General features: G+C 34.0%; 1 protein-coding gene across 2 annotated transcripts in view; it reads right to left on the reverse strand.

Annotated features, from left to right (window-relative positions):
* Positions 1-25203, reverse strand: part of KCNN2 (potassium calcium-activated channel subfamily N member 2) — a 76476-nt gene that overhangs the window by 48537 nt on the left and 2736 nt on the right. For both annotated transcript variants that reach the window (XM_032214012.1, XM_032214011.1), the window contains exons 3-4: positions 23688-23783; positions 14211-14629 (exon numbers count right to left, since the gene is read on the reverse strand). In XM_032214012.1, coding sequence (XP_032069903.1) covers positions 14211-14629; positions 23688-23783 — 515 coding nt within the window. The remainder of the gene's footprint in view (positions 1-14210; positions 14630-23687; positions 23784-25203) is intronic.

Raw genomic sequence — 25203 nt, forward strand, 5'->3', positions numbered from 1 at the left:
GCTCAGCAGCAGGTCACATGACTCCTGGCACTTTCCAGCTCAGCTTAATATTCTTGGCTGAAAAGTCTCAAGACACAGCTTGGCTAGATTAGACTCTTTACTGCAGATAGGAATCCAGCCATACAGAATGGATGATAGCCCACTGTTAGCATAAACCTTAAAAAGTTGTTTATAGTCTCAGGCATTTAATTTTGCAGTTTCTTCCTCCCACTCTTCAAATTAATAGATACTTGGCACAGAGTTTTGTGGTCTTGAAGCCAAATGGTTGCTTAATGGCCATCTCTGGGCTAAGAATTGCTGATTGTCACCTCAGTCCTCACGAAGATGAGGTAGTAAGGTAGAAGTTCAATTTCCTAGGTTGATATATTTGGTACTTCCCAGCTCTGTACTTCTAATGTTTCTTTGTCATTTGTTCTGTCATTTTCTTGCATCTATTACAACAGATAACATTATGATTTGTTGGGGAGGGGGTTTAACCTCAATTAAGTTAATGACTCGAATCCTTTATATACAGCCAAATCAAAAGCTATTCGGGTAAGCTTCCCTTAAATATCTTTATATTCAAATCTGGCTATAAAGCTCAGTAATTTAATGTTATTCAGTTAAACAGAAACATTCTGTTCTGATTTTTGTTTTTAACTCTACTAAGTTAAAATTTCTAGCACCTTGCCCATGTAGATCACTGGAAGATTTTACATTTATAGAAACTTTTTGCAGGGGTGTGGCAGAATTTAGGACTTGTGTCTGTTTTAAGTCACTGTTAGATATTCTAAAAAATCAGCCAAGAATATTACAACTCCTTCATTATCTGTGACTTCATTCCATGCATTTTCCCTATTTAGGGAGCTGTAATTCAATCATGCAATCCACTTCTTATATTTGGTCCTATCTGCAGCAACATTCTACACTTTAAGTTCATTTTTATTATAATTTATTATTCATCTCCCTAACTTTCTCATAATTCAGATTAGAAAATAATTATATATTTGTTTACACAGACTGCTAAAATCAATGTATCAGTATCTCCATGTTGTAGTCATAAAGCTAGGGATATAATCAATACACACTCAGTATTAACCTGAATACTGATATATCAAATATTTTAACCCAAACAAAATCTATTACAATTAATATTAGCTATCAATGAAATGTTTAGTCCTTTCTAATTAATCTTAGCTTTCTGACTTTTCCAATACAGTTCTTTTTGACTCCCCCACCCCAAATACTAAATATAATTTGTAGTTTTAGTATCAGTTGACTGAAATATCATAATGGCAAAAAGTGACTACAAATTCAATAGTCATACTTTAATTAATTTCAACTCCATTGATCTCAGCAGCAACCATAAGTAGAAAAATAGTATTACATTTAAAACATTTACAAATGAAACAATTTATTCTGTAGATAAGTTTATCATTATATTCCTGTCCAGCATAGGAAAACCTCTGACAACTCATTAAGCTTGTTGAAAAGGGCAACAGCTTTTTTTCCCCATCCCCCTATCCCCACAGTTGTTGAAAACAGAATAATACAAACAAACCAGCAGGGTGTTCTTATTTTTTGTAAGAAACCCAAATCCCACATCTTCACTCAGTATAATGCTCAGAGAAGAAATCATTGTTCCTTGTTTTGTTACTGGGGCACAAGGCTCTGGTGAGCAGCCTGAGGCCCACAATTTTAAGACTCTTGTGGAGCTTCTGTGCCAGTGTGTGTAGTAGCAGATGGGTTGAAGATAAGCCTTCAACTGCAGAGATGCTGGTGATGTGACTAAAAGGGACCACTTTTCGTCCGTGATGGCAAACCCATGGCATGCGTGCCAGAGGTGGCCCACAGAGCCCTCTCTGTGGACACGCGTGTCATTGCCAACTACTCTTCTGGTTTCTGGTGTGCACAGGCAGACACCAGAGCACCAACAAGCAGCCCAAAAGACTGACAAAAATGGACAAAAAGCAGGCCATTTTTGGGATGTCTTCAGGCCATTTTTCAGGCTGTTTGGGGGCTGTTTCCAGGCCATTTTTCAGGCTGTTTTTGTAAGTTTTGGCATACATTTGTAAGCGATCCAATCTTGTTTATATTTTCCAGTCTTTAGATTATTTACTTCTTTGAATTTTGTAATGTAGTCTTTAGCCAAAAAGGAAGTCAATTGATTGATTATGTGCCATCAAGTCAATGTCAACTCTTAGCAACTACATAAATAGATTTTTTCCCCAGAGCAATTTCCCTTAATTTGGTCTTTTAGGCCATCCAATGATGCACTCATCACCCCTGAAATTGAGTCAATTCATCTTGCTGTTCATCATCCTCTTCTCTTTCCCTGCACTTTTCCAGCATTAGATCCTTCTCATGATAACCAGGTCTTCACATAATTTGTCTGAAATAGGATAAACTAAGCCTGGTCAGTTGACTGCTCTACTGAGACTGATATATTTCTTGACTAATTATTCCCTGATCCTCAAAAGCAGAAGCTATCCACCACATATCATCATTGTCAGTTCTAAGGCTAATTGTTGAACCTGCTGTCATTAGCTTAGTCTTCTTTATTTTTAATTTTAGTCCCATTTTTTTTACTGTGCTCCTTGACTTTTATTACCAGAGCTGGTAATCCTTTTTTTGGCTATCGCAGAACTATTAACAGCAGAGTACAGCATATTGGTATTTCTTTCTCTACTTTAAAAACCATGGTCATCTTATTCCAAATCAGCTTCTCTTAATTCCTATAGAGCATATGTTCCCTTTCTTCCTATTTAGCATATAGGTTGAATAAACAAGGAGAAAGTACACAGCTTTTTCTCACTTCTTTGGAGCAATCGGTTTTGTGCACTGTAGCCTCCTTGCCTGTTTCACATGAGGGCAATAAGATGTTCTGGGATTCCCATTTTTCTAAACATATTGTATGGTTACATTACATTAAGAACAGTTGTTTATGATATGTGTATATTGCTGATATTTACATACAAAGTCCATCTTAGTGGAAATTGAGAGGCAAAGTAAATGAATATTCCTGCACCTTTCTTCTAATTATGTATATTTAAGTGACAATTAATTGTGGTAAACCTATGATAATCTTAGACTGGCAGACATAAATTGATTTATTCATTGTTAAGAAAAAGGTTGGTTACTTTTGCTGAGGTATACTGGTTATTCACAGAGTAAAAGATTTCTATAGTCTATTCACTGCAAGAGAATATATTCTTACCAGGCCTGATCACCTGCATGAGAATATGAATGTTTTTCTACATTCATATATACTATTTCCTCTTTGTATACTAAGGACAAAAAGAAACGCATTTATGCTATAAATCCATTTATAATAAGCAAACTAATTATGTCAGCAGGCCTGCAGCCTCCAGTCTTGCTAGATAAATGCACCTAGCTGAGAAAGCAGGGGAAGAGGTTTTGAAGCAGATGCCATTGTTAGAAAGCAAATTTAATTCAGAGATAGACATTTGCCTTGCTTTAAGTATAGCTACCTATAATAGAAATCCAATATTTGAGCATGAGACAAAAAATTAATGCCACAGTGCTTAGTGACAAATAAACAAGTATTTAGTTCCCCTCTGACTGAATCTGTACTGACTCACATACTAAATTTGTCAATGAAATATGAATGCAGAGTCAAAGAAAAATTCAATAAAGACAAATACATGGGGAAAAGATGGATGTAGTACAAAAGAAAAATTCAATAAGAAAGAGACACATATATGGAGAGATGATATGACTTTCTTCTTGTATTACTTTCACTGTGCACAGAGTATTATATTTCATCTATCTATTTATCCTCAGAAAAATCTTGAGTTAGGGAACTTTAGGACTAAACAATAATCATGCCTTGTGTGATCCAGTGACCAATAATCATTTGCACAATGAATGAATCACCTTCTCTTAAGAAGGGATAGATCCAAAATCTGGGCAATTCATAACAGAAATCAAAATAGTAGTTGGCATTTATGCCCAAGAACACTGTTAATCACACTCAAATTTTGACTCAAGCTATTTATCAATTTTTGCTTACTATTATGACTGATATGGCTCTCAAATATCTTAAGACAAAACATTCATAGTCTTGATAATGGAGATACAGAGTTAGTTAGGGATCCAAGGCACTGGACCCAAAACCTTAAGAACTAAGGGGTTGCCACAAAGGAGTGTCAACCTATTCTCCAAAGCACCTGAAGGCAGGAGAAGCAGCAATGGATGGAAAATGATCAAGGGGAGAAGCAACATAAAGTTGAGGAGAAATTTCCTGACAGTTAGAACCATTGATCGGTGGAATGGCTTGTCTCCAGAACTTGTGAATGCTCCAACACTGGAAATTTTTAAGGAGAGATTAGACAATTCTTCGTCTGAAATAGTATAGGATTTCCTGTCTGAGCAAGGGGTTGGACTAAAAGACCTCTAATATCCCTTCTAATTCTGTATTCTATTCTGTATAATTCTTGTGTTCTTCAACAGATGCTTTGGATAACAGGCTCTTTTTAAACTATGGTTGTAATCTTTTATTGGAATATTTTGCACTGAATAAACTATGGTTTATTTTCAATGAAACATGTATGGAGCTGTACATTTGAATAGTAGAGGCCTGGCCACATTCATGCCCTTGTAACATTGAGTAACCATGCTCTATGTACTGTAGATGAAGGCTTTAGGCTATTGTAGAAGTATTTCAACAGAATTATTTCTGACAGAAACTAGAGAAGCAAGGATTTTCCCCCACTAAATCCATTTATTCCACAACTAAACTAATTGCACAAGCTTTTTTTTTAAAAATCTGAAAGCAATTCAAAGTGCATTTTATTAGGCTAAATAAATTCCACATACATATTCTTTCCAATCTATAGAAATGCCATGCTATCTCTTCAAATACCTCAAAACTCAATAATGTGAATCAAGATACATGTGGAGTTCAGCAGACCCAGTTTAGGGAATAAATATTGTTATCCTGGAGTATCACAAGTTAATTATGATAAAAGAAAACCGTTAGGTTAACAGAAAAAGAACAATATTTAGAAGTTTAAAATTTAGAATATTTTACTTTAATTACGTACATAAAAATGCTTTGAACACACTTTTCAGATGCTTTCCTGTAAAATGATGAATTAGATTGTGTTATCTAGTTCTTGTCTTTGAATAATGGTGTGATAAGCTATAATTTGAAGAAGCATGTTTCAAATTGATAATACGCACATTTTATATGTAGGCAAGCAATACAGCAAGGAGTTAAAGCACAGTTTTACATAAAATTTGCATATACCAACTTATAGATGGAGGTGATAGTTTGAATGTCTACAATTAATTAGAAATACAATACATTCTACTATCCTGAGAAATGATAACGTAATCTGTGGCAAAATTACACATATACGACACACTTTTTTTTAATTGAAAGATTTGATCAAGGCACAAGTGAATTAAGGAGATTCAAGTTCCATTATTAGGATAAAAACCTTAGGCAGTTTAAAACAATATTTTATTTCATATATATCTGGTTTAGTTTTCATAAACTGATGTTTTATAGCACATATTTTGAAATGTTTTTAAACGATAACAGCCAAACAAGACAACTGACAACTGCAGCATCATTATAATGTTGTTTATTTGCACATAATTGCCATTAACAAAATGTATTTAGCTTGCTGAAATATATTATGCAATATGATTACTTGATAAAGCTATCACTCAATTCTAAAAATATCCAGGAAACTTTTAGTATCAACCAAATATTTTGTTATTCCTACTGATGGGAAAGAAAATGCTACTTTTGCAATGTATCTTTTAGCCTCTCTTGTCTTTTTAAATGAAGAGAGATAGGAGGCTGTTTTACTCTTATCAGCTGAAGTTTGAATAGTCAAAGGGAAATACATTTATAAAGCAGTGAGCTGCTTTTTAGCTAACCAACTCTCATTAACCTTGTTTTCAGATGTGTGGCTTGTGCTTCAAAAGGCTCTGAAATTTGCCTCTTCGGATCCTCCTTTCTTCCTCTTATCATGAAGAGTAAAATATGTTGCCTTTAAAAGTAATAAAAGACCATTTTTGCCTGAGTGATTCAGACATGTTTTTTCCCCTTCAGAAAGCACAATCAGGTTTTGAAAGAATTATAAAAAAAATAAAACAAAACAAATTTATTCGGGCTACCATTCCCCCCCATCTGTAGTTTATTAAATTTGCTAAAAACAAAAATGCACACATGAATTAATAGTAGTAATCTAAACAAAATGAGGCATAAGGATATTAGTTATATATCTGCTCATAAGAGATCTCCAAACTCAGAAAATAAATTGATGGGAAAGCCAGAGTCCCCCTGCCTTTTTTAAATAATGCTTAGGAGGGGAAAATGCCCACCAGATGAACTTACAAAAGCTGGACAAGATGCAAAGCAATGAAAAGGGAGCTTAGCTGAATAGTCGAGTGGTAAAAAAGTTGACAGAAACATTCTGCCATCCCTTTTCAATACATGAGGTCCAGTTCAGCCAAAATAATGTTTCCAAGAGCCTCACAGTTCTGGAAATTGTCAAAGCTTCATTAAACTAGACCAGGGGTTCTCAAACTTGGCAACTTTAAGACTTGTGGATTTCAACTCCAGAGCTGGCTGGGGAATTCTGGGAGTTGAAGTCCACAAGTCTTAAAGTTGCCAAGTTTGGGAATCACTGGACTAGACATAGCTATGAATAATTTGCTATAATATACAATAGGTATTTATAAATCTTATCAACCAATGAAAGAAAACAAACACAATCCCTCAGTTGCAATTTATAAAAAAAGCTATACCAAATCTTGTGAGCCATATTTTAAATTTATTTACTATCAAAACTGGTTTGACTATCAATTTACTCCTGCCAAGCCTTCTACTTATTATAGATCTTCATTACAGTTCTAAACCATTTTCTTGGTTTTACAATTTGTGTTTGGGCTTGCAATTCAACTTGTCAAACTCTGGTTATCAGCTGCATTTAAATATAATCTATCAACAACTTAATTATATTCTGACTCATAAGGTTATGGGACAATGGTTTATAACTTCTATGTGTGGACTTTATCTGGAATCAAGGTAAAAGTACAGGTGATCACAGCATGTTTCCTCCATCCAGTTCTTTTCTTCAAAGCTAGGCTCATTTACAGTATGAAACAAGTTAGCATAAAACAGCCTGAAGCAACAGAGTAAAAGAGCAAGAGTACTAGATAGGGCAGATTCACTTAACCTTATCTTTTTTCATCTTTAATAGAGGTAGCTCCACTACCTCTATTAGAGTGAAGGCATCTGAAGAACATACATGGCTGGCTGTATCATTTAACGTTTGGCTGTATGTTTGTCCCAAAGTGACTGCATAGTCTGGGGTTGATGTTTGTTTTCATTTGAGAATCTTTTTTATCACACCTCACAGTTCCATATCATGGTAACTAGTGATGAAATTCAAAAATTTCAACTATCATTTCTGTGAGCATGGCTTGGTAGGCATGGTGTGGTTTGATGGGCATGGCAGGGGAAGGATACTGTAAAATCTCCATTCCCACCCCACTCCAGTGGAAGGATACCATATAATCTTTATTCACTCCCCACTCCAGGGGAAGGTTACTGCAAAATCCCCATTCCCCCCCCCCCCCGGTCAGCTGGGACTCAGAAGGCAGAGAATAGATGGGGGCGGGGGCAGTCAAAGGTGGTATTTACCGGTTCTCCGAATTACTTAAAATTTTCACTACTGGTTCTTCAGAACTGGTCAGAACCTGTTGAATATCTCATCTGATGTTAACAGCTCCAGATCATGGTAACAGTTCCTACATCTACTTCCCTCTAAATCAAAGTTACCATAAAAAAGGAGCTTATAATATTGGCACATTAAAAACTCTGCAACCATTTCTATCTTGCCATAGCACAGAAAACCCATTGTAGTAACATTGTAGTACCATCAATTTTCAGGTTCCTTGCTTCTGCTCCATTCAAGAGCAAGACTGTACTGAATAACTTTTCTTTGCATAATGGCTATCCTATAATATCTATGAAACGTAAGTACAGGACATAATTATAAGCACAATTTGGTATAAGTGACTAACTGGTTGGCTATGAGGAACAGATGAATAATTGTTTAAGAAAATTATCAAAAACAGAATATCTGCTTTTAAACAACATACAACAAAAAGATGAGCAGCCAATAACATGAGATAGGCCAAGTTCTTCTATGGCATTTTGCTGACATAACTAAGGTATTGCTTTGAATATTGCACTCTATGTTGCTGTTCTTATCTATGATAATGTTCTGGCAGCTTCTGTGACATTCTTTTTAGAGATAATATTTAAGTATATCAGGTGAATTCAATACTTTCTCACTGAGAAGTCTTCTTTGTGTATTCTGTCAGCTCTATTCTCAGGTGTATAGCACTGTAGCCATAGTAAATCACAAGGGCCGCATTTATGATCTTATTTAAGTTGACATTTAAAGAACACTAGTTCTTAGTACTTAGTACTTAGCATTTCTATTTCAGCATTTTGAAAACAAAAACAGAAACACATCAAAAAATAAATAAATTGACCATTATTTTCATCGGAATGGTAATGGATTATGGTGGAAACAAGAATATTTGAACTGTTTAGTCATTATTTCTCCATCACTTTTACAGCATTTAATAAACCTGATCTCATGTACTATTTTAATTTCAGTACCTGTAATTAATAAGATAAGAAATAAGAAAATAAGAAAAGCATTAGTTGAAATGCCTTGTTTATAAATAAACAATATTTTCCTAGGTTTTTCTTTTGGTGTTATTGAAATAGATTTATCCTAAAATGGAGATCACTTTTATAAAAGAAGTTGATTTTCAGAAGGATTCTTCAGCTTTAGTTGAAAATGTTTACTTCAAGTAATTTTATTTATAGTTTAATTTAAAGTAACTCTCAAGCTGAAAGATTACCAAACAGTGTTCTTCCAAATAGTATTGTAGTAAGAGGACAGACAGAAGAACAAAATGCAAAGTCTTTTTCTTCAGAAAAATCTTGCTTTTCATGACAGTATTGTCTTCTGCTGTATTGTATTAGTTTCAAACCTTCTGTGTAACGGTTTCAGTCTCTGTAGTTTTAGCCTTCTAACTTTATTGCTTTTGTCTGTTGACAACAAGGTTCATTCTTTCATCAAAATCTAATTATGTTCTAAACCAGTTCTATTTCATTTTCTCTTATGCCAATCCTTCCTTTTTCTCAGTTCATTATGTACTGATCTCTCTCTCTTTAAACTATGGTATGATGTCTTGTTTATTTGAATTTATAAAAATTTACTCCTTCACTCTTTTTGTTCTTGCTTAATATATTTTCTGGTGCTTTCTAGTCTGTAACTCTAATATTTCATTCTTTCTCTCTCGATTTGTATAAAAGTTCCCATTTCCCTTTAATTATCATTTTCTTTTGAGTCATTTTAAAAGATTGCAAGAAAATACACAGTTACATTTCTTAACAGAAAATCCAGTGGTTAAGGAGGAAATTAATTTTAAAAATTCTGACATCATCGTAAAATGGACTAGTAAACTTGACATAAAGCCCATAAACCTGCATTGGGATTATATTTTATGGTTGTAATTTTTAAAATAAAATATTTATACCTTAAAAAGCATTATGATAACCCATTAATGAAAACAACTAATGTAGATATGTAAACAAATGGTGTAAAATACCTTAAAAATGACCTGTATCAAACAATAGTCTTTCTGATGTTATTCTTTCCTGAGTTCTAATAACAACATATATTAGCCTAAATAGCAGCATAACAGAAATAACTTTTCTTTCAGTTTCATAATATGAAGTTTCTTTATGCTCTGTTTTTCTTCTTAAAGTAGTTAGAGTTCAATTTATTTTTGTATTTTTTTCTGTTAAAATAATAATCAAAACATTTTATACTAGAGGAGAAAGTATAACACAATGAAAGAGCAAATCAAAACATCAAAGGATAGCAGTACGAACACTTAAGCAAAACATTAAGCAAGAAAAACAGGAAAATAATTAAACACAATCATGACTTTCAATGTCAAAAATGAAAAAAAAATAAGATAGAAAGACCGAGAGAGTTTGATCACATTCATAGAAAGCTCAATTTCAAATTTAATTACAGCTGCAGAAGGAAAAAAACCTTGATATCTTTTTGTAGCTTGTTCTTGATATATGACCATTTGTTCAGCCACTGAAGTTACAAAAGCACTGAATGAAGGGATTTAAGACCTTTTGGCTGAAGTTACAGTCATTGCAGTGCCCCATGGTCACGTGATCAATATTTGGCACTTTTCAGTCTACCCACGCTTACAGTGGGAAGGTCCCTGCAATATCCATCCATCCATCCATCTATCTCTCTCCCCCCCCATCTATGCTCTTTTGATCCCCTGTCACCCCACACATTACACCCCAACTCAAATTTATCATCTTCTTGTTCCTGCTGCTAATGAGGCATCCTTTGCCCAGCTGCTGGCCAGGGCCAGGGTTTGGCTTTGCATTGAGATAAAGGTCAGGGGGAGCAACCAAAAGCAGACTTTGCCCTCCTTCTTTACAGTGGGAAGCCAGCCCCAGACCTGTCCAGGAGCTCTTTGCAAAGGAATATTTTGGTGTGCTGTTTTTTTAAAAAAATTGTTCACAGTGTGAATTCAGTCCCAGCAAGGTTTAACAGCCAGCCTGGGCATGCCTCAACAACAGCAGGAGTGCAGGGTAACAAGGGCAATGGGGTGGGGTGGCTACAGCTTCTCAGGATATAGCAAGCAAGCCCAGATCCATGCAGTACAGAGTGCAGGAAAGCCAAAAGGACACAGATAGGGTGGGGGATATGCATGTGTGGGAAGAGTATGAAGGGGGGGGTGAGCTTAGGGACCTTGAAGAGCAGAAAGCGGCACAGAATCCCTGAAACTCTTATCTGGCCATTTCCAACCAGAATTAGTCCGGTGAGTTTCTTGTAAATAGGCATGCAGCAATAAATAAGTAACCTTGATCAGGTCATGGTGTAATTTTTGTTTCTTGTGCCTGGCAGATGGGTCCTCAGCTAATGACTGGTAACACGACAGCAATGGGAATTGTCAGGATTGTAGTCACATGACATCTCCCTTTAATACTCCACTTAGTAACCAGAATTCAGGTCTCAATCTTGTCATAAGTCAAGAACTACTGGTACTTTCAATACAGATTGCATATTATTTGGTTGGGAAAAATAATCGATACATGAAGAAATCTCATGAATGCAAGCATAATAAAGAAATTTAGGTTCAGTCTCCAAAAGGTGGATTCAGAAATCAACAGAAGCCAGTGATAATCCTTCCCCCCCCCCATTTGGAAATACTTGTACCAAACTGGTAAATAATCTAGGAGCAGTGGCAGCTATTGCCAGAAGGTCCCTTAGGCTCCATTTTATATGCCATTTACAGTGTGATCTTTTCCTGGATCAGAAGGCCCATGGATCTATCAATCATGGTTTGATCATCTTTCAGTTTGAGTACTGAAACTCACTCCATGTGACGCTTTCCGTGGAGACTATCCAGGAGCAACAAAGTCCAAAATTGTATAATTAGCTACAGGTATCTAGTTTTGCCTACATTACACTATTAAATTGAGAGCTGCACTAATTAAATATGGAATTCTGGATGCAACTCAAAATGTTGACTGAAACCTTTAATGCCCAACATGACCCAGAACCTGTTTTCTGTATCTATCTATCTATATTAACAGCTGTGTGTGTATTTTCCAGCAGAACTCTGGAATGGCTCAAGCAATTTCAACCAAACTTGGTACACAGATGACTTACTCTCTGGAAAAAAAATACTGTGGAGATAAGAAATCCCTAAAACCCCTCGGAGTGTGTGTTCTGTTAAGATACAGCCGGTTGTGCCTTAAAATGACTTTTACTGTACTGCCGTAAAATGGCGTCTACTGTGCAGTGCAGTGGACTTGCCATGGTAACAGCTTCACGATACTCCACAAGGGGGCTCCCCTCTGGTAAGGGGGGAAATTCAACATTAGAAATTATGTTTGGTCCAGACATTTTCCCCCTATAAATAAATAAATACCCGGGCAATGCCAGGTTATCGTCTAGTTTTCAATAAGATATGGAAGGAAGGACTACCTTCAGATACCTACTCTGAGAAAGTGTCATCATTAGAGGAAATGTGGGTGGCCTTTCTAAAAAGAAAGAGGACCTAGAAAGAAAAAGAATGAAGAGTATGCTCCTAAATGTTTAAAAATCAATTCTCCTGGCTCCATTGCCATAGTTGTGCCATTTACCTAGCTACAGAACAGCTGATTGGTCCATTAGGCACTGAGGCTGACCTCAGCTGTCAATCAGCTTGAAAACTGAAAATTTAACAATGGATTCTCACAAGCTGCAGCAAGCCAGTGTCAGCACATCACTGTCTGCTTCCCTTCTTTTGAATAGCAATCTTCCTAAGATAACACAGTCACCAATCCTGTAGGGCACAGGTGTCAAAGATGTGTGTGTAAGTCAACGACCTGAGACATATGTGGAAACTTTAGTCAAATATATTTTTTCATGATGTTTCCTTACTATGCACCTTTATTTTTTAAAAAAAAAAGTTAATTAAGAACTTGTACCCAGACCAAATGACAGTGATTCACTATGGCATTTTTGGAAACCAACATCTTTAGCAGAACATTTGCAGCAAGATTTGAAGGACATGACATATACAGTTCCAAATAATTAAAAGAAATAAGTTAAATAAAATTCCCTTAGAATCATGCTAAAAAAAAGCTTTGACTTTTAAAAAAAAAACCATAATTTGCAAATTACCATTTTTGCAATTTTTCACAAGGCAATGTTTTAGATCAGCAAAAGAAATATAATGGACTATAGCAATCTTTTTTATAAAAAGGAACGCCAGGAACATTCATTCCAACAATATTCATGCTATAAACAAGGGAGAAAACTCATAGAATTACATAGAATCAACTGATTCCTACTCATTTTTCCACTGGGATCACCAATATACATCACAGGACTGAAGGGAAGCAATAAGTCATCCACCCCATGCTGAAGAAAATTAAGATGTCCTCAGTGTGTTGCTATCTGACCTGTACTTGAACACATTCATTATAAAGGACCTTGCTAATCTCTTGGTAATTGTCTATTGTCAACTGTTCTGTTACACGTTCTTGCTTAATATTCAAACAGATTCTTCCCATAACTACAATCCATTCTTCCAGGTCCTGCTTACTGGATTGGTAGAGAATAGATTTTGGGCTTCTTTATGACAACCCTTCAAATATTTAAAGACTGCTATTATATTCCCTGTCAGTGGGAACTTAATTTCATGCTGGTCCATGGTTGTAACAATGAAAATTGTTCCATGTTTGATTTTGTCTTCTTTTTCTGTCCAATTTTGGATACTAAGACTATCTTCTAAATCCTTTTTTAATGATGTTTTATTTATTCTTGATAAATATAAATGCCATAGCAATAAAAAAAGTTGAACAGAGTCAATGACTGCAGCCATTTACTGGTTTGTCAAAAAATATAATAAATAATGGGTGCTTGCAATATGATATCTCTTATCAGTCTTTAGTTCAATTACCCCATCATTCCAGTTTTGAACATTATTTTCTGATTAAGAAAACAGTGGAAGAAACAGTGGGAAAAATCTTACAAAGTTTTACAGATAGGTGACTTCATTTGGACCCTCCATGCAGTTCTGTGAAAGATTTGTTCCTAGAACATGCTATCCTGTCCTATTACTGTTGGAGAGTTCTGACCAATGTTGTTAGAGAGTTCCATTTAGTGACAATGTTTATTTATTTCAAAAGCTGCAATTCACTCATAATCATTTATTATCTAGGTTTCTCCATGATTTAATATATTAATAACTGCAACACACACACACACACACACACACACACACACACACACACACACACACACAGCAACCCTTTTTCAGCACAATGCTTTATGTCCCCTAAATCTATAGGAAGAGGACAACTCAAGGACCTCTCCCTGTTTGAGCTGCATTCCAGTTCCACTTGTATAATGTTGCCCTCAGGTTAAGTTGTAATAAAATGTATCTAGATTCTGAAGAATTAAATACTAGTTCAACTGAAATAAAGTGAAATAAATTACATTCAGTAAATGATCCTATAGCAAGAGGAAATTACAATTTAATCTTCTCTTTCAAATTAAATAAGCAGTGGTGGTAGCAAAATGTGTACAAAATATCACTGAACCAATCATAAAGTATACTTTATGGCAGCTTACCTTTCACAAGCTCTGACAGTCCATGCAGCAATTATCCATAAGGAGATACTAAAAACCAAGAGTACAGTTCCCGGGCATATTGTCATTAAGGTTTTCATAACAAAACGTGTATTGAAGTTGATCTTGTTTAGTGCTCCAATGCTTCTGGATGAGGCATCAGTGAAAAGTTTGCTATGCAAAAGCATAACTCTGGCAATAAGATAAAGTCTCAGGAACATAGGTATGGATAAAATTATATCCACATCAGCTATTGTTGTAGATGGGGTATAGGAGAAGGCAAGACGAGCTGTCCATGTAAAAGTGTAGTTGCCAGGGATAGGATGAATAGCACATACCAAAATTTCCAAGCAGATGAAAAAAATGCGCTCATAAGTCATGGCTATTCTCCAATCATCTGCTCCATTGTCCACCATAAATAACTGGAAAAGAAATGCAGACATTCGGTATTAGAGAAATATTCAGTTTAACAAATATGAAAAAGTGTATTCTGAATAACACTTCCCCTCTAAAGCAGTGTTTCTCAACCTTGCCATTTTTAAGACTGTGGTATGGACTTCAATTCCCAGAATTCTCCATTCCATATGATGGCTGAGAAATTATGGGAGTTGAAGACCACAAGTCTTAAGGTTGCCAAGGTTGAGAAGCACTGCTCTAAAAGATAATCTAAGGCAACCTATCTTGTCATTTAAATGTTTTTCAATCTTAGCAAATGATGTAAACTGGGACTGTTTTGTGCATGAATACTCCAGTAAATTCCAGCAAGATCAATAGAGTAGGAAAATCATAAATGGAATATGACGCAGGTTAAACTATTTGTATTTACATATTTGATTTTTTTGTATTTGGTTTTTTTTTTGTTGCTATTAGGCTTATCACCAAAATGTATGTCAACCCCGGTCTAGGAAATAATTCTACTTTCTTGCTCTTTTTTCTCAATGGTGATAATTTAAGCAGCCAGAGTAATCCATGATTATTAAAGGTATAATCTGCTTTTTTTCAAATTCATTTTGATAAATACTCTGAAGTGAAAAATTAAACTATTTTTAAAAAGCAACTTTTTATGTCTCTTTTTTCTGTGCAAATGAGAACAATCTGTTATTGTACGAGTGATGTGGCAATCAATAAAAAATATTTAAAAACAACAACAATCCAGCGATTTTACTCTAAGTAAAGTAATACACCCAATATCTTCCCAATAAGGTTAGGTGCATTTCAGGAACAATTAACCAAATTCAGTGGAAATAATCTTATCAATATATTATAATACTTAAATTTTCTTATAAAAAATAATTAAATACACTTTGTTTTATCTTCCCAATCCACCTCATAGGGTGCTTGATATGGGCAAAATAGGAGGTGGAAGATGTTGGATATGTTTGCCTTTGTGACTTATTTGTAAATATAATAAAGATGGAAAATAAATAAATAAACCCCGGTAGACATATTATCTGGTGCTTTCAGTGTTTTAAGTTTGCCTTTACCAAAAGCTGAAGTATTTAGTATAAATTTATTTCATTTGACAAACATCTACAGGATATACAATTATTGAGTGAGGTTATCAACCCTAGAACTGCATTTAAATTGGGAGCAGATGTGGCCCTAGTAGTAAAACTATCACATTTACTATTCTAACATTTTGTTACAATTGAAAACAAATTATTACAACAATTCCACACTCATGTCTGGCCTATTCAGGCATATAACTAGCTCATATTTTTTCTGTGCAGCAGGAAAAAAAAACATAAACAAATATGAACTTGGCATTTGAACCTCAGTCTCCAATAGCAACACACTCCCTGTACCACTGGCCTCTACTTGGTCTAAAATAATTATAAAATTCACATAAAGATGGCTTAACTGTTCAGGGAAGAACCTTTTTAGGGCATATTACAATCTCAAAATCAAATATGGATCGTTATGGCATAGCCATTTATATTAGAAAATAAACTACTATTTTGATAAATCGGATGGGCACATTCAAATTTAGATGCTCTTTCTGTGATAAAAATATTTCTGTCTTAGCAAAGAGTGATATTTTACATTTTATTCGAATAATAAAATATTTTTCATTTGAAAATATATGGTTGTTAAGAAGAAACTTTAAAAAACAAAAATTGGCACAGACAATTTAGAATGTCTGGATTTAGAAGTTTATACAGAGTATATAGGTTATACTCTTAATAAAAATAATCAGCATGCTCAGGAGTTATGGGAGTGTTTGGCTATATGTTTAAATATATCTTTTAATTATATTATGTATATATACATAGCAAATAATATTCATCTAATTCTAATAATTCATTAAACATTTACGTAAAAGCAATTCAAGTATAATTCAACTCAAGATAAGACTCTTCTGATCAGAAAATAAACAATGTAGTAGAATAGAACACCACAAATGTTAATTTATAAAGTCAGCTGTTTGGTGGGGAAACAGAAAACAAATGTATTACTCCACTTTAATCCAATGGTTTAAGAAGAAGTAACAAAAATGTTTATACCCCTTTACACATATCTGCTGATTTGTGCTGTTAACAATGAATATTCTAGGAGCGTTCAGAATGATTGTTATCCCTGTCATATCAACATGATCGAATAAAAGTATTCACATCTGAATTATAAAAACACATTTAAACAATTGTACTTTACTGTGCAATCTTTTAGAAATTCTATTATTGATCTCTTTTAGTTTCCTCCCTCCTCTATTTTTTATCAGCAACAATATATCTTTTTACAATATAATTTAAAAGGTAGATTATTGTGAATAATGCTATATCATCAACAATACCATAATCCTACTTTAAAATCAGCACTTTTTTTTACTTCTGTTCCTAACTTTATTCCCTGTTCTGTTCACCACTCTTGCATTCTAATTAACCATGGTTTCATTTACAGAAACATATTGTCTGAGATTACAGAATGTGTGAAACCAAAATTAATCCAAATATATTAAGATTTGGCATTATGTCTGGATTAGTCATTATGATGGGTCTGAATTATATGTTTAACTATTTATTTTCTACCAAAGTTTTAAGTCAAGAGTTTCTTTTTTAAAATACAACACATCATTATAATAGGAATGCACTGAAATAGTTAATTGTAATATGCAAGACTTGTTGTATGCTTGTTCCTAAACCTACTGTCTTAATATGACAAGCATGGAGGCCAAGTATATTTTCTCAAAACAGCCTTTTTATTCCCAAACTGTAGCTGTAATGGAGATGATAAAGTATACAACATACCTAAAGAGTTTACACACAAATGTGTGGCACAATTATGATTATTCATGATCAAGATAAAATATATGATTATTAATGTTTTTGGTTCTATTTATTCAGATTAAAATATCAATCAGATATGCATGTATGTATATAAACAAAAATAAGCTGCTATTTCATTCTTAACTGGAGAACATAGAGGAATGTAGTTTCTTTTCACATAACTTTAATTTTCAATATCCCAAGGTGTTAATGAACAATATTTATACCTATGTAATATAAAAATGGTGAAACCACTTATTATCATAAACAAAATGAAAAACAGAAAATAAAAAGGGAAATTACTACAATTAGAAACTTAAAGACAATAAAACCGTCTATTATGTTATGCCACAGTTAATTCCAGATAAGGAAAAAATCAGATATTAAGCGTATTTCCTTTTACGCTTTTAAAGGGAATTATGAAATAAGTCATTTTCTGCATTATGTTTTGCTGGGTCCAGATTTGGTAGAATGAATTTATGAAATCATGTATTTACTGAAATCAAGGCAAGAATGTGTCAGAGCTTTTTCATTGTGATTTATATTTGTAGTCCTATGGTGAAGGCAAAAATTAACGGCACCAGCATACAAAAAACATGACATGTGTAATGTGACATCACAACATTACATAATTGTATAATTATTGCAAAATGACATTGAGATGCATGTGTCATCATTTTGAAACCAGTGTATTTTGTCATGGCCTCTGCTGCTCCACCACTAAGTGTGCATATTCCAACATTGTTCCAAATGGATCTAGAGATGTTTCTTCTAGCTGACGAATAAAAGTACATTGCTAGGTTTTATCTTCAAGACAATAGAAAGATTGTTTGGAAAGCTACACTAGAATGATAATAGTTTTTCCATACCCTTGCTCACCCTCTAATTTCCATTTCCCTCATTACTCTTGAATATCCCCAAGAGTCCAAGGTAACTTGGAGGAGCTTAGCAGATTGCAAAGGGAAGAGAATCAACTCTAATTTCATGTATGCATACATGTATGCACATATACACATAAAGTTCCCAAAAATATTTATTTATTTCAGGGATCAGTACAGTTAAAACTATATTTTTTTACATGTGAATAGCTGTTAACTGTGAAATTTAACACAAGGGACAATGAATTTTTAAAAAATCTGCACAATCACATCATGTGTTATTGTTATTGCAAAATTTTGATTTATTTGTTATTATGAACAAAAGCATACCTTTTAGTTGACTTATTTTCCTAATTTAGAATAAACCAATTAATAAAAGTATGCACTATAGGTGGCTTCATATGAAAAATGATTCCTGTTTAAGATTATTAATAATTACATTAAACATCCTTTGTGCCTTGATAATTATATTATCCAGAATAAAATATGTTGCAAGAAGGGTGTCCATGTCTTTCTTGCTTGTTTGTTTGTTTCCTATCACCAACTTCAAAAAACTGACTCATGATGGTTTATAGCAAAATATAAACATCTGCAATAAGGAACAATAAAATATTTATGGAATAGATGTCAAACAAATGCAGCATTAAAACACCCATGGTAGATTTAAAAATAAAACATTTAAAATGTTTTAAAACAATAGCAAAAGAATCTCAGGATGTCATTCCCTTGGAAAATGCCATATGGCAGAGCTCCATCTTTAGTTGTTTCCTGAATGTTCTGAGAAAAGGCAAGCCTGATATCAATGGGGAAATTATTCCAGAAGGTCATCATTGCAACAGAAAATTAGTTTGCCTTGAGATGATCTTGACACAGAATGTTGTTGCTTCAAGCTATGCAGGGCTTTTATAGGTTAGAACCAGCACTTTAAATTCTACCCAGAAACCAATAGGGAGCCAGTGTAAGATTTGAAGAACAAGTGTTTTATGCTGCCGATAGTTAGTGCCAGTCAAAACTTAGAGTACTGCAATCTTGTGGTTTCCAAGTAGTCTTTAAAGGCCGTACCATGTAGAGTGCACCACAGTAATATTTTTTCTTAATGACAAGGACATGAGTCATTGAAGCCTGATCTTCTCATTCCAAGTAAGGTTATAACTAGCACATCAGTCAGTTGGGCAGACCTCCCTATCACAGACTCCATGGCTAGTTTAGTAAGAACTCCAAATCCAGAAAGAGCTCAAGTCAAGACCAGTTTTTAAAGAGAGGTTGTTTTTCCATTAAAAAATAATTGATGAATAGGAGAACATCAATATATCAACACTAACACTAAATTTATCTCCAGTATTATTGTTCTCATCTATATCCTTATACTCTCAAGACACTAGGAAAGGACCTCCATGGCATCTCTAGTCCAGCCAGAGTAGCTGATGATACTATACTTAAACTGTTAGATGCAATGGTCTCTGAGAATAACCTTGACAAAAAGGAGGAAGAACCACAACCAAGGCAATAGTCAGATAAGATAAATCTAAGTCCAAAACAAAAAATGGAATTGGGAAGAGCGACTCCGACTTGTCCCTTGAACAGTGGCCCAAATACTCAATTACTGCAGGCAGTCCTAAACAATATAAATAACTATGTAAACAGTTGAAGAGAGGATGAGAAAAGTGCATTCTTCTATCCAGATCATCTATTAGATATCATCTATATGTCTTTAGATTTAATGTAAATTCAATTTAAATTTAATTTACTTAACATAGAACACCATCTATAATACCATCTTCTTAGAATAAATATATATTTTGGCCACTGGCTAAATATATAAAAGATAAATTATTTTATTTTAATTATTAGTAGCATCATAAATTACAAATTTTGAGACTATTCATGTATCAACTAGCCCAGGGGTCCCCAACCTCCAGTTTATGGATTAGCACCGGTCCCCAGAATGCCAGAAAACAGTGGTCCCCAGAAGGGCCATGCAAACAACTGAAGCTCCATCCACTGGATGCAGGAGCACATGAAAGCATGTCCCCTCCAGTCCGCAGGAAAACCTCTCTCCACGGTCTCTGGTACCCAAAAGGTTGTGGGGTGCTGAACTAGCCCATATTAAAGAGACAAATTTGATCTCTGAAATAACTGTTCCTTAGTTTCAGAAGTATCAAACTTATATTCCAAAATGAAAACAGACTCAAATATTGTTAAACCCAATAATTAAGCATTGCAATGATTTCTAATATCATATTAAATTGAAGAATGTACTTAATAGGACAAGGGATTCAATCAATATTTCTGGATAATACATATAACATATTTCGGTCAATTTCTAGTTGTTTATGGACACTGATGACAGGACTAGACTGCAACTATGTAAGGAACTATTATTGTATATATGTATATGGCTTATTTCCATGTTTTATGTTGAATGCATATCAGCTTCAATGATTAAAACCAAGCTGATACTAATTTTATACTTGGATTTTTATAATTTCATTTTTTTTAAAAAGCACCAATAAGATGTTAAGATTTTCTGTGTAGTTTAAAATTCTTACAGAAGGAAAACATATATCCCCCTCTGTTGGCAGTATTATCATGCCACCGTTAAAATAAAAAGGTCATTATTCTTCACCAAGAAGCGAATTATTATATATATTTTTCAAAAACTAACAGATAAGATATTATAACTGTGATTATTTGTTATTCCAAAAACTTTAAAGTTTTGATCAACATTTTGAAGGAAATGTTATTTAGAAAAAAAATTTCCTTTGCCAAATAAAAAAATTGTATTCCTGTTTTTTTGGAACAGAAAGGTTAGATTTAGAGCATGTACAGTATACTATTGGTATTAGCTTAAGAAATCCTTTAAACTCAAAAAAAAGTTTCCAGATATGATGCCCTCACCTTTGAATACTTTCTATAGAAAGGTGAAATACATTTTTCTTTCTTTTCACTAACGTATGTCTCACATTCAGAACACTAAAACAGCAATTAATTATAAATACATGCTATGCTATATACCAATATACCAATAAGAAATAAAACCATTCAGCATAAATGTAAGTTCAGGCTTTCCAGGACACTGTGAATAACTTACATATAGATATAGATACACACAACAGGTACTTAAATGCCTTAAATTGGTGCAAAAAACTCCTTTCTGATATTTAGAGCTGTCCATAGTGCTGAACAAGGTAGATTGCTATGTTCTTTCAATACAAACTGGGTTTTAACCCAGTTTTAACCTGTTGGTATTCATTTAAATTCATGCAGTATCATTTGTTTTTTTCTAGTAAAGTTTAATATAGTAACTCTTGTTTTATGGTGCAGTGTGTGTGTATGTTTAAAAAAATCTTTCTATTGCTCCACATAACAGTAAAAAGAATGAAGATCACCATTATTATAAGAGACAGAGATAATGAAACTGTTCATTGCATTTCCAAAATATAGTCATGAAATCTAGATGAGATTGTTTGGGGTGTAGTTTTATATGCTATACAAACACTTTTATGGTTCATTTTAAAATGCCTCAGGCCATTCTTTAAAAAAATAATACTATGCAAGTGTTTGAACTTTATATCACTAAGGTCTCTAGGGACCATGTTACTGGAAAGCTCAAGGAAACAGTTTGTATTGAATAATTTCATATGACACTTTTTGAAACTAAAATAACCTCTGAATTAAGTGTCACTCCCTAGACAATCATTAATTGGTACTCTGACATTTCTGAATACAATGTATGTTACTAACTTCATAACTGAATGATTCCTTGTAGTACAATTAGAAAAAGCTTTTCCTGCTTTTACTAAATTTTATCATGTGAATTAAACTTGCTTCAAGGGCATTTAAATCATTAGAGAAAAACTAAACATGACTTAAAATAAAATAACATCATCCATCACAGCACTTAGGTGAATCAAAGCAGAAACCTCATCTGTCCATGAGATTTGTCTTATTAAGGAGGGTAAATTTTCTTTTGGAAAATTGCTACATTCAGCTTTGTTTGGGTACATCAATTTTGTTATTAATATTTCTGTGAATAGTGAAATTCAGTAATTAGAAACTGTGGAGATTTCACAAGGACTGACTAGCTAAAACATGTGTTGAAAAATAATGAAGCTGAAAGTGCATATTTTAAAGTTTAGTATGGCCCAAAGATATATAGCAATAATAACTGCTAATAATAGTAACAACTACATAAGAAACTATATTAAAAAGACTGTTTACAAAATTTCAAAATGTTTATTTATATTACTTCCCATTTGCAAATAAAAAGGTAGAAGTGGTAACATTCCAATATTGATGAAGAAAAAGTTGTCATAGTTTATTTAATATCTCTTCAAATATATAAAAGTAAAGACTCTCTTGAGTAAGACTACAAGTTATTATCCATTAAGTTTAGTAGGCAATAATAGAGAAGACTTTAACACTAATTTCTTTTGGGACATGTAAGGAATATCTCAAAATTATTAAAAACTGTTAGCTTTTTCCTACATAATTAGTTAATCAGAGAGGTGTGATGGTTAATGAATTTGTAATCTGTAAATGCATTTTATATTAATGCTTTAATCCATATTAAGTCTATCAGATCACATGACCTTGGACACCTTCGTAATGTATGGCTCAGTTTGGGCATATCTTAGCAGACTTACAGTGAGTGCTAACTACATACTAATATTTACTTCCACCAATGAAAACATTTTCTGTTCATGGAAAAAATGGTATCATTTTGTTCAATGTTGTATAGGTTACACAAGGTGCTTTTTATGATGTTCCTCCTTTATGGAGATAATGACCATGGCTGAAATTACTTTAAAAGAAAAAAGAGCTATGCCTTTTAATCTTGAAATGAATCAAATGAAAATCTTTCTTCAAAATCAGATCTAATCAGCTATCTTTTAACCAAAATGTAGTTTGAATTCTAAGACTACTGTGGCTATTGCAAATCTTGTAACATTTATGGACAGAATTTAGAGTCTGCTGCTCTATGTTTTTATAATGTTTTCATTTTTAAAGCTACTCAGCCTTTGTACATGAGACATTTAACACAGCATCACTAAGGTTTAATATATTTAGAGGTGACTGGAGACTTCATAGTCATGTGATCCAAAATTGATTAACAAATATACACTTATTGCAAAATAGCAGGCATTATGTCCCTCACTTTTAAGTTAATAAATTAACTGCAAAGATAGATAAATACAGATAGAACATGCAGTTTTCTATATTCAGGTCTTATAAGTAACAAGACACCATATCCAAGGCAGTGAAAAAATGCATTAATGCAGTCTGCTGAGTTTCTATGACATGTCCTTGAAAAATACCGATTCATAAGTAGTACATACCTGAATTTCCCTTGCATGGTATACAATAATTAGACCAAGCAGAATGATTGTAGAGAGACTAATAAGGCATTTGAGGGCTAATGAATACAGCGACTCCTGCAAGAAAAAAATATATATTTTATATGTTGAATTTTTTTTGCCCCTTGTTTGGAAGATCTCAGAGAAAAACAATGGCTATCTAGTTAAAAAAAAGATTTACTTCCATGGCCAAGTAGTACTCTTTTTAAAAAAAAAAAGTTACATGGCCACAGATTAATACTTAAGGATGACAAAGTAATGGGAAGTAATAGAGTTGCCCTTTCCTCCATCCTCAACAAATGATTCTCATATGCTACAAAGCTGGGCAATTCTTTTTGATAGCAAAAGGCTAAGAATTTCAGAGTCAAAGGGAAGATTTCCAGGAAACACCATGGCTATAAACTAGACTGAGAAGTTGAAAATACTGCAGAAGTCAGTGACAAAACTCTTCCATAATGTTGCCAAGAAAACTGTGTGGATATCCAAGAAGTTGAGTTCAGCTCAAAAGAAACTTGGCTTTACTCAAATTATAGCTTCATAAAAAATGTAAAGATTTCAAAGCCACTCTTTTAAAGAGCTGACTTTCTCAAGGTTATTACTGTTATCAATGAAGTAGCCAACGTCTTTTCTAGCTTTGCAACATTGGCAGCAAAGAAAGAATGTTTAATACTCAGCTGTTGCTACTCTGATGAGAAGCTACAATCTGCTAATGTCTGTGTGCCAAATGCAGGGAACCTTAGTGGCAAAGCTTCCCTAGTATTCGTATGGAAGACGAAAAATGATTCAAAGCAGATATTAGAGAAAATATTCTAAGGGTAACGTCTATTGGTTGTACAAATCAGTAAGTTCTCGAGTTACTCTTTGAACAATGTAATGCATCACACTATTTGCTCAAAAAAAAAAAAAAAGCATGCCTGAATTGGCATTTTACCTATCTGCAGGGGCAAGAAAACCTAAAACAGACACTCATCAAAGCAATCCAGAAAAGTTGCCTTGAAGATGGTTTCCATAAGGAAAAGTTGACAACTGAAGCACTATCATTGACAGCTCCTTATGCTGGAAAGCTCCCCATTCCAGATTCCCTAGAATGCAGACTCAGGAACATCACTCTTACAGCCACAGTTACTAAGAATCAGTGACTAGGCTTCTGGTCCCATAAGCCTACACCTGGAAAAGGAGTTGTTAATAGTCAACAATCTTCACGGGGCTCAGTCAAGCATTCAGGATGTAAGTCTAAAGCTGAAGGGGAGGGTAAAGGATGGTGAAATACTTAAAGCAAGTGAAGGAGAAGGGATAAAATAGCTACAGATAATGCGAAAAGCGGCAAAACAAAGAAAAGGGAAGGGAAAGGAAAGGAAGGAAAAGGAAAGGAAGGAAGGGAAAAGAAGGGAGAGGAGAGGAAGGGAAAGGAAGGGGGAAAGATGCTTTTAGAAATACGATACAAGAAATACAACACACGAAAGGCGAGAAGATACAAGGCGGTTGATCGTGGGGGGCG

This window comes from Thamnophis elegans, chromosome 3 (genome assembly GCF_009769535.1).
Source record: "Thamnophis elegans isolate rThaEle1 chromosome 3, rThaEle1.pri, whole genome shotgun sequence".
In the NCBI taxonomy this organism is placed as follows: Eukaryota; Metazoa; Chordata; class Lepidosauria; order Squamata; family Colubridae; genus Thamnophis; species Thamnophis elegans.